The sequence below is a fragment of the Mus pahari genome, chromosome 8 (genome assembly GCF_900095145.1).
Source record: "Mus pahari chromosome 8, PAHARI_EIJ_v1.1, whole genome shotgun sequence".
In the NCBI taxonomy this organism is placed as follows: domain Eukaryota; kingdom Metazoa; phylum Chordata; class Mammalia; order Rodentia; family Muridae; genus Mus; species Mus pahari.
In genome coordinates, this window is record NC_034597.1 from 22,363,517 (window position 1) to 22,379,945 (window position 16,429).

The 16,429-nt window shown below is 41.0% G+C and overlaps 1 protein-coding gene across 36 annotated transcripts in view; it reads left to right on the forward strand.

Annotated features, from left to right (window-relative positions):
* Positions 1 to 16,429, forward strand: part of Pbrm1 (polybromo 1) — a 112,232-nt gene that overhangs the window by 67,018 nt on the left and 28,785 nt on the right. For all 36 annotated transcript variants that reach the window (XM_029541399.1, XM_029541421.1, XM_029541426.1 and 33 more), the window contains 5 exons: positions 4,150 to 4,335; positions 5,663 to 5,820; positions 6,369 to 6,632; positions 9,395 to 9,540; positions 11,176 to 11,333. In XM_029541399.1, coding sequence (XP_029397259.1) covers positions 4,150 to 4,335; positions 5,663 to 5,820; positions 6,369 to 6,632; positions 9,395 to 9,540; positions 11,176 to 11,333 — 912 coding nt within the window. The remainder of the gene's footprint in view (positions 1 to 4,149; positions 4,336 to 5,662; positions 5,821 to 6,368; positions 6,633 to 9,394; positions 9,541 to 11,175; positions 11,334 to 16,429) is intronic.

The following is a 16,429-nucleotide window of genomic DNA, read 5'->3' on the forward strand; positions in this document are numbered from 1 at the left end:
TTTTTTGGTTTTTCGAGACAGGGTTTCTCTGTATAGCCCTGGCTGTCCTGGAACTCACTTTGTAGACCAGGCTGGCCTCAAACTCAGAAGTCCGCCTGCCTCTGCTGGGATTAAAGGCGTGCGCCACCACGCCTGGCTGTGATTTAAACTTTAATAATAATATTTCTTTTACACATGTGGGTGCCCTTGCGTTTAGGGTATAGATGTTCAGAATTGAAACATCATCTTGGTGAATTTTTTCTTTGACGAATATGAAGTGTGTTTTACCATCTCTTCTGATTTTGATTGGAAACCTATTTTGTTAGATATTAGAATGGCTACACCTGCTTGCTTCTTTGCTCTATTTGCTTGGAAAATCTTTTCTAACCCTTTACTCTGAGGTAATGTCTATCTTGGATGTTGAGGTGTGTTTCTTATACAAAATCACCTTCATCTCTATTTCCACCTCTCCTCACTGTCAGTCTCTCCAATTGCCACTGTCATCCATCTCTCCTGAGACTGCTGAAGCTTTGCTCTTCCTTACCCTCGAGAGCTCCTTGCCTAGATTCTCTACGGGTTTAATCTTTCTCTCTTCTTTCCAGACCTCTATCTGTGCACTCACGTACTTTCTTATCCACCTGTGCTTTCTTATCGACTTACTCTGTCGTTCCTTCTAACTTCTGTAACTTCAGGGTCTCTTTTACCTTGGTTAGATTGGTGGAGCACTTCCCAGCCCCACGAGATGAGACACACACACCCCCCCCACCCACACACACACACACACACCCCCACCCCCCCCCCCAGTCAGAGCCTGGCAATAGACTTTTAGGTGCTCCCTACCTTCCATGAACCCAGCGTCCATGCAGCTGAGAGGGCCTCCCATCTTCGCCCGGGACGTTCTTCCTAGCTTCTAAGAGAATTCTCTGCCTTTCCTCTCAGTTGGGTGTGGCGGGGCCTCCTGTGGCAGCCTCAGCAGCGCTCACAGCTGGCTGCCCTGGACATATGTGCTGGAGCTCCCTTGGCTCCTGGTCTGCGGGTGGGGCCGCCCGAGGAGGCGAGGGATCGCAGCTTAGGGCCCCATGCCAGCGGTGCTCGCCACTGACGTCTCAAAGTGAAATCACTTTCTCCTGTTAACAAGAGGCTCTCTGGCAAGTCGTGGGTGCATGGGGGAAAACAGGGAAGTCCAGGAAGGCCCAGCGAACACCCAGGGTGCCAAAGCCTGGAGGCAGGCAGGTGGGATGCAGGGGAAAGTGAAGCGTCATTAGGCTCGTGTTAGAAGCAGCCAGCGCAGTGCAGGGCAGGTTAGAAATAGATGACACCCCCCCCCCCCCGCGCACGCCCCCAGAACATCCTGACGAATTCCCGCCTAGTAGGGTCAGTGAGGGTCTGGGTCTCTCACCAGAACACCTCATTCAGTCCCAGGCACCACAGGGCGCTCCCACACCAGGACTGCCTGCACCCAGCTCGACAGAGGCTCCTAAGGGCCCGGCACCTCCCCCAGGGCCTGCTGCACTGCCTCAACCTGCTGGGAGCCAGACTTAGCTTGGTGGCCCCTGAAAGCCAACCCCTGAAGCTGGGCCCAGGGCTGCAGCCACCCCTTCAGCCTCCTCCATCTCCCCCTTCAGCAGCCACAACATCCGGGGCCACAGCCTGGCAGTCACAATAATACCACAGAAAACAAGACAAACAAAATCAATACAGGGCGTCCTAGATTTGATAGCAGCCTCCCAGCAAAGACCACAGAGACTGCCATCGCTGCAAACCGTGAGAGGATTTTTATTGATCCAACACATTGGGGAACCCCTCAGTACACAGGCAAGAGGAGAGACCCCGAACAAAGAAAGAACACACTTTTTATACCTTGTAAGGGACAGATTTAGGCAACAGGGCTAGCTGACTTATTCCCATTGGTGTAGCAAGTAACCTTTTCAGGCATTGGTTGGTTTACGTAGGGTGACTACCTTTGGCCTAGTCCCTTACTCTGCCTGCCCTTATGGTGAGTTTTTATGGATGGTCAGCAAAGCAGCAGTACATTTTGAACTTATGGGTCAGCTATTAACGTCACAGCTATTAATGTCACAGGGAATTCTAGCGACAAGGTCAGGGCAGTTTGTGCTTTTTCTCAGAATTCGGGGTGGGGTGGGGAATTTTTCTGGGAACTGCTAATCTTGTTTTGGCATCTGCAGGCTTAGTCTGGTCATTTTGACCACAAAAACTGTATAGTTTGGAAGGTCCCCTCAGAGCGGGGGGGGGGGGGACAGTGGCAGGGGGAGCTAAGTGGTCTTGAATTTCTTTTGGATTCTACAGCAGTAGGATGGATCCTGTTTTCACATCCATTCTGTTAGTCTGTGTCTTTATTGGGGAATTGAGTCCATTGATGTTGAAAGATTTTATTTTATTTTTTTAAAGATTTATTTATTTATTATATGTAAGTACACTGTAGCTGACTTCAGACACTCCACAAGAGGACATCAGATCTTGTTACGGATGGTTGTGAGCCACCATATGGTTGCTGGGATTTGAACTGGGGACCTTTGGAAGAGCAGTTGGTGCTGGGATTAAAGGCATGGCGCCACTACCGCCTGGGCCTTTTTTTAAAAAAAAAAACATTTACTTGTTTTATGTATATGAGTACACTGTCGCTGTCTTCAGACACACCAGAAGAGGGCTTCAGATCTCATTACAGATGGTTGTGAGCCACCATGTGGTTGCTGGGATTTGAACTCGGGACCTTCAGAAGAGCAGTCAGTGCTCTTAACCACTGAGCCATCTCTCCAGCCCCCTAAAGTTGGGTTTAGGGTCATTTTCTTTTGCTTCAGCTGTATTTGTTGAATAAGTGTTTTCTTCCTTGGTTTCTGTTTTTTCTTCGGTCCTCTGAGCTTTGTGGCCTCAATTTCTGGTGACCTGCTTGACCTCTGAATCACTAGGGAGGCTCTGGTTGGAGGATTGACTTCTGGCTACTTGCCTGGCCTTTGGTGCAGCAGGGGGGTCTCTGCTCTTCTGAGTGGTGTGGACTGTACCTGAGCAGCTGGAGACTGTGAGAATGAGGGGCAGAGGTGTAACTAAGGGGCAGGTGGTTAGTTGAGAGGGAGCTGTGGCAGAATGGGTCTTGGGGAAAAAGTCTAGGGAGTTCAGTTAAGCTGGCAGGGACCCACCCACCCACCCAAGACTTGCTATCTTCAGAGAGTGTTTTATTTGAATATCATCTGTATATAGTAATATCAAGTGTGTTTTACTTTCAGAAAAGTAATATAGTCTGTAGTATTTGCAGATAGCTTGTATTAGAACCATTAAAAGATGGTTTTTGACAAAAATAGTGGCTGGGATCTGTAGCACATTGGTAAAGTACTTGCCTAGAATGCATAACTAGTGTGCATAAGACACTGGGTTCACTCCATGGTTCACAAAGGAGGGAAGGGCAGGAAGAACTTACATAACAAAATGAGAATATTGTTTATAAGTATTTCATCTCAAGAGAAAATGTTTATGGTATTTTATAAACACGTAGCTTACCATTATAGGCCATACATATTTATTTCTAAAATCACTAAATTTAATATAGTCAGTTAATAATTTAGAAGAAATAATTTAGAAACATCTGTATGAAAAAGAGGTATATCACATTTTCTATAGGGTTATGTGATTTATTCTGAATTCTTGAAAATTAGTAAGTGTACATTATTACGGTGCTTAGTTTTGTTCCGTAGAATGGTTGCTTCAATTAATGTCAGTTTGTTTTCATTCAGAAAGGCCATATTGAGGCTAGCTATAATGGTGAACACATATAATCCCAGCTACATGGGAAGGTGAAGCAGTACTAGAACACTTGAGCCTGTGAATTCAAGAACAGGACAGCTTAGTGAGATCTTCCCCCATCTAAAAGTTCCAAATACAGTTTGAGGTAGACTATTGAGAATGTGCTGATGGCACTATTTCCCTATACCTCTCTGAATGCCATTGTGGTAGTTTCCCCACAGCCCAGCAGCTAATGCAAGAGGAGCCCGAATTCCAGGCTAGTTTGGCTATGGAGAGTCCCTGTCTCAGAAAAGGGAGAGGGGAGGGAGGGAAGAGACTGGATTAAATGTATTAGTGTGATGTGTTGTTTGAATGCTTTTCTGACAACCACAATCTTTTACTGAGTGTCTTTTATTTACTTATTTTTAACCCAAGAAGCTGAAAAAAGTGAAGATTCCTCAGGTACTACAGGCCTCTCAGGCTTGCATCGTACATACAGCCAGGACTGCAGCTTTAAGAACAGCATGTATCATGTCGGAGATTATGTCTATGTTGAACCTGCAGAGGCCAATCTACAGCCACATATAGTGTGTATTGAGAGACTGTGGGAGGATTCAGCTGGTAAGTTTGATTTCAATTAAAGGACAGGTGCTAGAGAGATGGCTCAGTGGCTAAGAGCACTTGCTGCTCTTGCCAGGGTCCTGGCTTCAGTTCTCAATCTCTACATCATGGCTCACAACCATCCTTAACTCTAATTCCATGTGATCTGAAGCCTTCACATGGCACACACATGATACACATTCATACATGCAGGCACAACCCTGATACGTTTGGGTTTTTGTTTGTTTTTAAAGAATTATTTGTTTTATAATAGTACACTATTGCATAGGATCCCATTATAAATGGTTGTGAGCCACCATGTGGGTTTTGGGAATTGAACTCAAGACCTCTGAAAGAGCAGCCAGTGCTTTTAACTGTTGAGCCATCTCTCCAGCCCCACATGTACATTTGTTTTTAATCCTAAAAATTATGGGGGGGGGGTAGAGCAACAAATTTCTTTTTCCTTGATAATCAGGAAGAAATTTTTTTTAACTCATATTTAAGCCTTTTAACAATAGCTCCGTCAATAAATTTACTGTTCAGTGTATCAGTAAATATAATTAACCACCCAGCCATATGCAAACATGGTATGTAGCATTGTTGGGCATTGTCACAATTGAGTCAGAAATGTAACTTCTTAATGGAAGGAAAGAGTCAATTATTCAGTAATACTTATAGCCAAACTCTGTGTAGGATGGCAAAGATTAACAAGAGCAAAAGACTCATTTTTTTAATCTAGCAATTTTTTTCCAATATGTAACTGAGCTTAGAATTTATTGTCAAAAAGCCTTCCTTTAAAAATGCTTGTAAGGTGGTTTGGTGGCACATACCTGCCATCCTAAAAGTCAAGACATTGAGGCAGGGGAATAAGCTTGAGGCAGTCTAGGCTACAGTGAAACCCTTCTCAACAGAAAACTAAATAAAATGTTAAAAAAAAAAAAGTTGCCTCTGAGACAGTAAGAATGAAGCCTACATCAGTATGAGTGTGTTGTAGGCAGTCTGATTGTTTAAGCTGCCAGTCAGGTGGAATGCTTTTGGATTCTGCACCTTCTTGCTAAAAATGTTCTTCTCTATCCCTGCATGCTCAGTGAAAGTGTGTATTGGCCCAAGCAGCCCTTCTGAGCTTCTCCTCTCTGTTGCATGTCTCTGAAGGGTGAAAGGACGTTTTCTAGGCCTCTTTGTGCTTCTTTGTTTTAGAATATTATTTCCTCTAAAATAATTCTATTAAGAAAATTTCATCTAAAACCAGTGTGTTTAAACCTTGGCATAATGGCTTTCTAAAATACTTTCTAGTTTGCAAAGAATACGTGATTTCTGTTAATAATTTTTTTCTTTCTCTGTTTTTGAGGTGAAAAATGGTTGTACGGCTGCTGGTTTTATCGGCCAAATGAAACATTCCATTTGGCTACACGAAAATTTCTAGAAAAAGAAGTTTTTAAGAGTGATTATTACAATAAAGTACCTGTTAGTAAAATTCTAGGCAAATGTGTAGTAATGTTTGTCAAGGTAAGAAATTCATTCATTCCAATGATATCGTTCCCTGGAGATACAATTTAAAAATATAAAAATCTGTATTTATAAAATTAGAAAATGTTTCAAACACCTTTATTCTGTGTCTCTATATAAGAAATTACATGAATATATATGAGAGACCATTTGCTGTGTGTAGTTTATCTATATACAATTATATTAACATTTTTATGTTGCTGAGCTAATTTCCAAGGATGATATTTTTTGAAAGCTAATCATTCATTATCAAATACCAGTTTTGCTTTTAGATAATAAAATGTATTATCTGTCATATATGTACCGTACAAAGCACTAAGACATTTTAACTATAGAAAGTAATATATTTTCAAAGGGCAGTTGACAAAAAAAAATAAAATGTATAATTAAAGGGAATATAGTCAAGGATATAGCCCTATTATCTGTCCATTTACTTTTTATTGTCAGAAAGTTTTTATAGTTCAATGTTAGGTTGATTAACATTTGTTTTTTATTTGTGAGTAAATTTTCAAAAAATGTACTTATTTGTATTATTATCCCTATCCCAGGAATACTTTAAATTATGTCCAGAAAACTTTCGAGATGAGGATGTTTTTGTCTGTGAATCGAGATATTCTGCCAAAACCAAATCTTTTAAGAAAATTAAACTATGGACCATGCCCATCAGTTCAGTTAGATTTGTCCCTCGGGATGTGCCCTTGCCTGTGGTTCGAGTGGCCTCTGTATTTGCAAATGCAGATAAAGGGGATGATGAGAAGAATACAGACAACTCAGATGACAATCGAGCTGAAGACAATTTTAACTTGGAAAAGGTATGTGGGTGGTAGCCACCTAGAAAAGAATTTTAACCTTAAAATATCTATTCCAGAAAGTAAATTAATGTATTCAAACTCAAAAAACAAAAAACAAAAACAAACAAAAAAAACAAGTTGAGGGTATAAAACCTTAGTCAAACAAAGTGGAAGAACCTAAGGGAAAAGAAAGAAAAAATTTAATTTAATTTAAAATAGTATTTAGAAGTAAATTGAGGATGGAGGATAAAGAAATGGCTTAGCAGCACTGGCTGCTCTTCCAAAGGTCACAGATTTGATCCTAGCACTCACATGGAGCTTAACTGTAATTCTAGTCCCAGGCGATCTGACTTGTGCAGGCATCAGGCACACACCTGGTGCACAGACATGCATGCAGGCAAAATACTCATAAAGTAAATCAAGGAGACCAGTGAGATGGTCCAGAGAGTAGGTGAATTCTTTTTAACTCTTTGTATGATTGCTATAATTAAAAGCTGTACCCTGGGCATGGTGACACATGTCTTTAATCCCAGGTATCAGAGGCAGATGGATCTGAGTTTAAGGCCAGCCTGGTCTGCAGAGCAAGTTCTAGGGCTACACAGAGAAACCTTGTCTCAAAAAAATAGCTGTTTAAGTTACTTGATAGTGTAGAGACAAAAATCCTTCTTCATTCATTGTATAAAGTCAGAGCAAACTGTATTCCACACCCTACAAAATTCAACAGAAGACTACCCCAATCTCAAGGATGAATATCAATATAAAAATTAAGGAAATGGTCTGGTCTGGTCTGGTTTGGTTTTTCAAGACAGAGTTTCTTTGTGTAGCCTTGGCTGGCCTGGAACTTTCTGTATAGACTAGACTGGCCTTGATCACAGAGATCTGCCTGCCTCCACCTCCTGAGAGTGCTCCTGAGTGATCAAAAAGGTGACTACCATTGCCTGGCTGAAGAAATGTTATTTTTATAAGCAAGATTGCACCATTTTAAAACATGATCAAGGAAGGAAATGTTCCACTTAAAAGGGCAAGGATTATTCAAAATAAACTTTATATTTCATTCAATTACTAGGGTTTTTTTTTTCTTTTTTTTTTTACTAACATTTCTATATCACTTTTGCTTTCCAACAAGGAAAGCCCATCTGAGGGGCCCACAAGAAATCAGGTCATTTGCCCTATATCACCTGCAGCTGGTAGGTGACAGATATAGTAATTTAGTCAAAGCCAGAATGCATCATGTTTATATCACAGAACTATATTGTTTCTTGCCATGATGAAATTAATAAAAATAATAAAAATGCAAAACCTATCAGTTGTTAACATTAAGAAATGAAAACAATATTGTAGAAACCAGGGAAAAGTGCCAAGCTAGTATTTAGCCTTCCTTTCTCTCTAAGGGTAGTAGGTAAGAAGCCAGCATATTGTACCTTTTGGGAACAGAGGATTAGTAGAACAGATCTAGAAACAGAGGAAGACTTATATCCTGGACTCTCCTTTCGGCTTTTCTCCTCAGATAGCACCTCCTATACTCCCAGTCTGTGCTCATCTGCCCTCCCAGTAATGTAGGACAGGTTTATGAATAGTAAGCTTCAGGCAGACATTCCAAAGGGGCCTCAACCCTGTCACTCTGTCATGTCTCCTGGAGTTTATCTGCTCTAGCATTCCTCTTTTTCTTTTTCCTTTTTTTTTTTTTTTTTTTTCTTCCGTTTTGTTTTTCGAGACAGGGTTTCTCTGTGTAGCCTTGGCTGTCCTGGAACTCACTCTGTAGACCAGGCTGAACTCAGAAATCTGCCTGCCCCTGCCTCCCGAGTGCTGGGATTAAAGGCGTGCGCCACCACGCCCAGCACATTCCTCTTTTTCTATTTAGTCTGGGGATGAGTTTGCTATGTGCTTCTGTGGTGTGAGAAACTATTCCTTACACTCATTTCTGTTGTGCTAATGGTAGCTTTCCCCGGGGGTCTACTAGAGAGTTAATCAGATTAGGACAGAAACTACAGAGAAGCTCAGTATCACAAAGGCAAGTTAAAAGCCAACTTGTTATATTTCTGAATCCCGGGGATCAGAAAGAAGTATTATTTTCCAGAGCAGGAGCTAAATGAGCTATGTCATTAGAAGAGACTGAATGAGCTTAATTTTTATATTAGAAAACAGCTGATCCTGGTGGCACATGCTTGTGATCTCAGGGTTTTAGAATACTGAAGCAAGAAAAAGAAACGCTCAGGACCTGCTTGAACTATAGAATGAGTTCAAGGCCAGTTTAGTTAAGCCCCAGGTTTAAAAATACATAAAGGGAGTATAGGAGGTGCTATCTGAGGAGAAAAGCCGAAAGGAGAGTCCAGGATATAAAGTCCAATACTTGCCTAGTATACACAGAGTCCTAGGTTCTGTCTCTATTACCACAAAGGGAAGGAATAAATTCTGTAACATTAAATACAATAAAGAAGATATTATAAAGAGTTTGTTCCTTATACTGTATGTTGTGTGAATTTGTCTACTTTGAAGTAAATGCTAATAATCCTTTCCAGTACTTTATTCTGAAAAGATCCATTCCATAGGAGTCGGGGCGGATGTAAAAATTTCTTAGAGTAACATTTTATGAAAATTATAAATTTGAAATGAATACAATACCTGATTATGAGTTTGATTTTAACAACTTAATGTTTGGTTTCTCACCTTTGATGAAAGCTTACCTAGAGTTGTTGTTTCTTATGCCTCTTGCTAGTTTTCTGCCTTTGTTTGTTTGTTTGAGACAGGGTTTTCTGCCTTTATTTACCAGTTCCTCTCCACAGGAAAAAGAAGATGTTCCTGTGGAGATGTCCAATGGTGAGCCAGGTTGCCACTACTTTGAGCAGCTTCGGTACAATGACATGTGGCTGAAGGTTGGCGATTGTGTCTTCATCAAATCCCACGGCTTGGTGCGCCCTCGTGTGGGCAGGTGAGTTACAGAAGATGAGGTTGGGTCTAAGATTTGAGACTTAGTATTCCACATGCATAGAATGAAGACAGAAGTCCTTCCCCTGGCAATTTCTCAAGCTTCCTCACACCACATTTTCCCTGTTCCTACTTCTGTGGCAAGTAGATGAGCACACACGTGTGCATAATCCCAGCAATTAGAAAACTGAGGAACAAAAAACAAAAAAACGAAAAAGAAAAAGAGAGAAAAAAAAAAGAAAACTAAGGAAGGAAGAGTAAGGGATCCAGATCAGAGCCTGTCCCAAAACAAACACTCAAAGATTGAAAGATAATTTTACTTCAGTAGAGCTTTATTCAAATGGGGTACATATATATTCAAATGTATGTACCAAACATGATGCATACTGTTGAAATTGGAGCTTGTGAGGTGCTCAGAACAGAGAGAATGGTTTGAATAGATTTCACAAAGAATCTGGCAGTTGGGCTAACATGAAGAAATGTAAGAATTGTGAATACCAGGGAAAGCAGTCCAAGCAGAATTAATAGCCAGAATAAAGGCCTGAGAGATAAGTCCATCACTCTTAAACCTGCAATTCACCTACCAGCAGGGTGAGCCCTATAAAAGGTGGTAGATGGGTTAATGGGCAGATCATGTAAGGCTTCAGAAACCATGTGGGTACTTGGAACTATTATAGAGTTACAAAAAGTGTCTTTGTTATTGTTTCAAGCAGAGAAGTAACATTTGACTTCTGATTTAATAGGGTTGCTCTGCTTTCTCTTTATTGAGATGAGACTGTAAAGGGGCCAAGAGTAAAAGCAAGGAGATCTGCTAGAAGGCTATTGTGATAAGCCAAGCAAGAATGATGGCCTCTTTAGTGTGGCTAATTACAAACAGTAGTATTCAGGAGGTCAGGCTAACAGCAGTCTTAGTAAATACAGTGTGGAGTTCCAGGGTAGAGCCTTCAAGGATGACTCACTCCTGTGAGTAGTTAGGACACTGGAAGGTTGGAGTTACTATTCATTGAAATGAAGATGTTGCTCTATGTCTGGAACCCTGAAAATGTGGGACAATAATACTGATTTTAAGTTGATAAATAGGACAGTACAACATCCCAACGGGAAAGTGCTTTAGTGCTGGATCTTGCACAAAGATCTGTGACCCTCTATTTTGAAGGAATGTTTGCCAAATCCAATGACAAATGTTTAGTTGTTTTCATCTTGAACATCTCAGGAAGAAAACCTGGAATTAAATAAAATGATCTAATTACATACCTTGATACTATGTTCAAGTTTTTTTTTCCCCCCTGAGTGGCCAAATGTCCTTTTCTCTTTTTCAGAGTATCTTCTCTGAAAGGTAAAGGAGAATCCATGAAATTCCTCTAAATGCTATATGCTGCTACATTTTAGGGGTCTGTGAGAGATAGCTCAGTGGTTAAGAGCACTGGTTGCTCTTCTAGAGGTTCTGAGTTCAATTCCTAGCACCAACATGGTGGCTCACAAACATTTATAGAGGATCTGATTCCCTTTTCTAATGTGCAGGTGTATGTCCAGTAGAGCACTCATTTAAACAAGTAAACATTTTAGTTAGTGGAGTTTTTATTATATAATCATTGAAAATTGAAATTATAACTTAATTTCTCATCTCCCCACCCCCAAGAATTGAAAAAGTATGGGTTCGAGATGGAGCTGCATATTTTTATGGCCCTATCTTCATTCATCCAGAAGAAACAGAACATGAGCCCACAAAAATGTTCTACAAAAAAGAAGTGTTTCTGAGTAATCTGGAAGAGACCTGCCCCATGAGTTGTATTCTGGGTAGGTATTTGTCCTTTTTCATCATAGTTGTTCTATAAAACTTGGATTAAGTACTGCTGCTATGCAGGGCATGCTTCTAGTTGGTGGGTCTATAGCAGCATAAAAATATCAAGTCTTTGCTTTCATAAAGACATTGGGGGGGAAGGTTGGGAGTCAGTAAATAAATAGCAGAGAACACCAGGTAGTAATTAGAGTTTTAAATGAAAATAAAAGAAGACTGACAATAAATGTTGAGATGAGGTCACATGATCAGCCAAAATGGATCCTTGAAGAAGTTTTAAAATAAACAAAAGAAAATTATTTGAGGCTCTCTTCTAGGAACAGCAAAAGAGTTGTCTTAGATTATCTGTTCTTGTTTGGAATCTCAAAGGGTTGGATAGCTAGAGCAAGGGAAGGGATGTGGTGTAAAGAATGGGGCCTTTGAACTTTATGGAGACTCAAACATAGTAGATCTTGTAAACAGTGATTGGGGTTGAACAGAGCTGTGAAGTGAATCATGGCTGCTATGTGAACAGTGTAATACGAGTAAGGTAGGAAGTAGGGAGAATAGCCTGATTCAGTTTCTGTTAGACTTTTTTTAAGGATTATTTACTTATTTTATTATATGAATACACTGTAGCTGTTTTCAGACACACCGGAAGATGGGATCAGATCCCATTACAGATGGTTGTGAGCCACCATGTGGTTGCTGAGAATTGAACTCAGGACCTCTAGAATAGCAGTCATTGTTCTTAAAGGCTGAGCCCTCTCTCCAGCCCTCTGTTAAGATTCTTAAAACTTGATCATTTTATTGTCTCCATTATCGTGGTTTCTCTTTGGTCATCTATCAAGTATTTCCAGTGGTATTTTGTTTCTAAGATCTAATTGCATGCATCATCATATACTAACAATGTTGTTAGCTGTTATGTTTCTCCAAGCCCTGAGAGCCACTAGATCACTCACTAGCCACGCTACATCCCTTGAGATGGCTTCCTAAAAGATTACTAGCTATAGGCTTTACATTGGTGGTTGGGGTTTTGCAGGTCCCCCACCAACACACCAATTGTATATGCCAAGCGCACACTCTTATCATTAACCTGCATAGCCAAATCCAGTCCCCACAGATTGTTGATGGTTTTTAAAGAAGCCACCATAGATCACAACCAAAGAAAAATTTGCAGATTTAAACATAATGTTAGTCTTTATTCGATGATGTTGCTCATAATTATTTTCAGGATCAGATATGGCAAACTGTTTAGTAATTCAGCACATTTTCAACTTTCTGCCACAGGGGAAGTGAACTAAAGGCAGTAAAGTCATTAAACTCTTACCTTTCTGTAGCAGAAAATATCCTTTTAAGTTCTTATCCAGACTAAAGTAATACCCAAAGTTACTTCCTAGTGTAAACCCAGCAAGGAGATTAAAATGGAGCATGATGAAAGTGAGACTGAAGTTTGCTTGTGTTAGGGCAGCTATATGATTTGTTGGGTTAATTTTTATTTAATTTTAGGTTTTATACAACTTTTCAAATAACTTTTTTTACCTTTTATTCTTTAGCAGTAGAAAACCATGACCGCTCACTAGAACCCAAAGAACATTGCTTCTAGCACTATATTTATAGTGCCTTTGAAGACTCAAGAAGTATAGTTCATCACAAAATAATATATACTGCTTCAGGAACTGTATTGAGTGATATCAAAAGAATTTTAGAAAAAAATAACTATGACATAAATGTCCCAGTGTTTTTAGTTTGTTTGTTTTTGGTTTTGGATGATTATAGTTATGACTGTCCTAGAACTCACTAAATAGACCAGGCTGGCCTCAAACTCATAGAGATCTGTCTCCCAAGTGTACACCATAATGCCTGGCTCGGGCTCTTTTTTAAAGAGAGACAGTGTCTTACAATGAAACCCTGACTGGCCTGGAATTCAGTATGTAGACCAGGCTGGCCTGAAACTCAGATCTGCTGGCCCAGCCTCCAAGTGCTGAGTTTAAAATCATGTGTTGTTATATCCAGCTCTGTTTTCTTTTTACTATTTATTTTTAAGGTGTGTGTGTATTTTCCCTGAATATATGTCTCTGTACCACGTGTGTTGCCCATGAAGGCAAGAAGAGGGCATTGGATCTTCTGGAACTGTAGTCACAGATAAGCTACCTTGTAGGTGCTGGGAATCAAACCTGGGTCAGGACAGCAGCCAGTGCTTTTACTGCTGGGCTATCACCACCACCACTCCAAACTCGTCCTTGATTCAAAAAAAAAAAAAAAAAATGTAGAGAAGCTATATTCTGAGCAACAATAGTCATCTATATCTCCACAATATAGACTGGATCATGGTTCAGATGAAACTGGTACACAAACATATATACACCTCTCTCCATAATATTCCTGTCAGCCCTTGAAATGCTACTAGAAATGATGCTTAAGCATTTGTTTGTAGAATCTCCTTGTAATTTGGAAGAAGGCATGTTTCAATATGTAGTTTTAATGTCACCACAATAACTAAGCTAGAAATTTACATCCCTTATTTGGGGCTGGGCATGCAGCAGTAGAATACTTACATGAAGCCCTGGGTTCCTTCCCCAGGATTGCAGAGAAACAGAACATTTCTCAAAGCATCTCAGTCCCCACTTTTTCTCCCCACATTTTAAATGTATGTCATTTGATACTTAAGCACAAATGACAATACATGGTTAATTTGCCTTTTAATGTGCTATGGCTTCAGTGTATGTGTTCCTCCAGGATTCATAGGTCAGAACTGAATGCCAGTGGGGTCCTGTGGGGGACGCTGAGGTCCAAAGAGCAATGCATTAAGCAGATAGACACTGTTTTAGGCAGGGATCACACAAGCTGGTTTGCTCTCCTGTCTTTGTGCTTCTGTTGTCCATCATGCATCAGACACCTAGCATTTCCTGTGCAGTAAACAGGAACATATCAGATACTGGCATCTTCATTTAGGACTTCCTATCTCCCAGAACTGGGAATTTTTCTGTTTAAAAATTGCCCAGTCCACAGTAGTATTGCTATAGTAGCCTAAATGGACTTTTTTTTTTTTTTTTTTTAAGTATAATCATGTCATCTTTCTGAGAGAATTCCATATTTGACAAAACAGGTAAATTCTTTGCAAGGGTCATCCTTCAAGAAGCTCCCCACAAGTCAAGCAGTCAGCTAAAATTTATTTGAGGAGTTAGGAGGGGAGGGGAATGTTCTACTCTACTCTGCCCTTGGCATCAGTAACTTCATACCAGGATCCCAGGCTGTCTTTTTCAAAACTGTTGCTGAAGCCAAGAAAAAAAAAGTGTGTGTGTATGTGTGGGGAGAGCTGGACTGACGGCTCAGCAGTTAAGAGCACTCACTGTTCTTCAATTTCCAGCACCCACATGGCAGCTCACAGCTGTCTCTGACTCCAGTTTAAGGCTATTCAACACCCTTTTCTGGCCTTCATGGGCACCAGGTATGCATGTAATGCCACAGACCTATATACAAGCAAAATACAGATAAACTTTTTTTTTTTTTTTTACAATCCAACTGTTGCCCTACCTCCTGGTCCCACTCCTGAAGTTCTTCATCTCATTTCTCTTTCCCTTGTCTCTAAGAGGCTGCTTCCTCCTCCCCCTCCCCTCCTGCCCCCAGCTAGGCCTCTTCCACTCCCTGGTGCTTCAAGTTCCTTGAGGTCATCTCTTCTTCCACTGAGACCAAACCAGGCAGTCCTCTGCTACCTATGTGCTGGGGTCCTTAGGCCAGCTCTTCTTATATGCTGTCTGGTTGGTTTCTCACTGTGTAGGAGCTCTTGAGGTGCAGGTTACTTGAGACTTCACATTTTCTTTCTTTTTTTTTTTTTTTTTTATTAAATATTTTCTTTATTTACAATTCAGATGTTATCCCTTTTCCTCATTTCCTCTCCAAAAACCCCCTATCCCTCCTCCTCCTGCTCACCAACCCACCCACTCCTGCTTCCTGGCCCTGTTTTTCCCCTACACTGGGACATAGAACCTTCACAAGACCAAGAGGCTCTCCTCCCATTGATGACCAACTAGGCCATCCTCTGTTACATATGCAGCTGGAGCCATGAGTCCCACCATGTGTACTCTTTGGTTAGTGGTTTAGTCCCTGGAAGCTCTGGGGGTACTGGTTGGTTCATACTGCTTTTCCTCCTATAGGGCTGCAAACCCCTTCAGCTCCTTGGGTCCTTTCTCTAGCTACTCCATTGGGGACCCTGTGCTCAGTCCAGTGGTTAGCTGACTGTATCCACCTCTGTATTTGTCAGGCACTGGCAGAGCCTCTCAGGAGTCAGCCATATTAGGCTCCTGTCAGCAAGCACTTGTTAGCATTCACAATAGGGTCTGGGATTGGTGACTGTATGTGGGATGGATCTCTGGGTGGGGCAGTCTCTGGATGGCCTTTCCTTTAGTCCCTGCTCCACACTTTGTCTCTGTATCTCCTCTCATGGGTATTTTGTTCCCCCTTCTAAGAAGGACCGAAGTATCCACACTTTGGTCTTCCTTGAGCTTCATGTGATCTGTGAATTGTATCTTGGGTATTCTGAGCTTCTGGGCTAATATCCACTTACCAGTGAGTGCATACCATGTGTGTTCTTTTGTGATTGGGTTACCTCACTCAGGATAATAATTTCATGTTCTATCCATTTGCCTAAGAATTTCATAAATTCATTGTTTTGTTTGTTTGTTTTGGTTTTTCAAGACAGGGTTTCTCTGTATAGCCCTGGCTGTCCTGGAACTCACTCTGTAGACCAGGCTGGCCTCAAACTCAAATCCGCCTACCTCTGCCTCCCGAGTGCTGGGATTAAAGGCGGGTGGCACACACCTGTAATTTCTGAGTTCGAGGTCAGCCTGGTCTACAGAGTGAATTCCAGGACAGCCAGGGTATACAGAGAAACCCTGTCTCGAAAAACAAAAAAACAAAACAGAAAAAGGTGTGCGCCACCACACCCGTCAAATTCATTGTTTTTAATAGCTGAATAGTACTCCATTGTGTAAATGTACCACATTTTCTATATCAATTCCTTTGTTCAAGGACATCGAGGTTCTTTGCAGCTTCTGGCTATTTTAAGTAAGGCTGCTATAAACATAATGGAACATGTGTCCTTATTACATGTTGG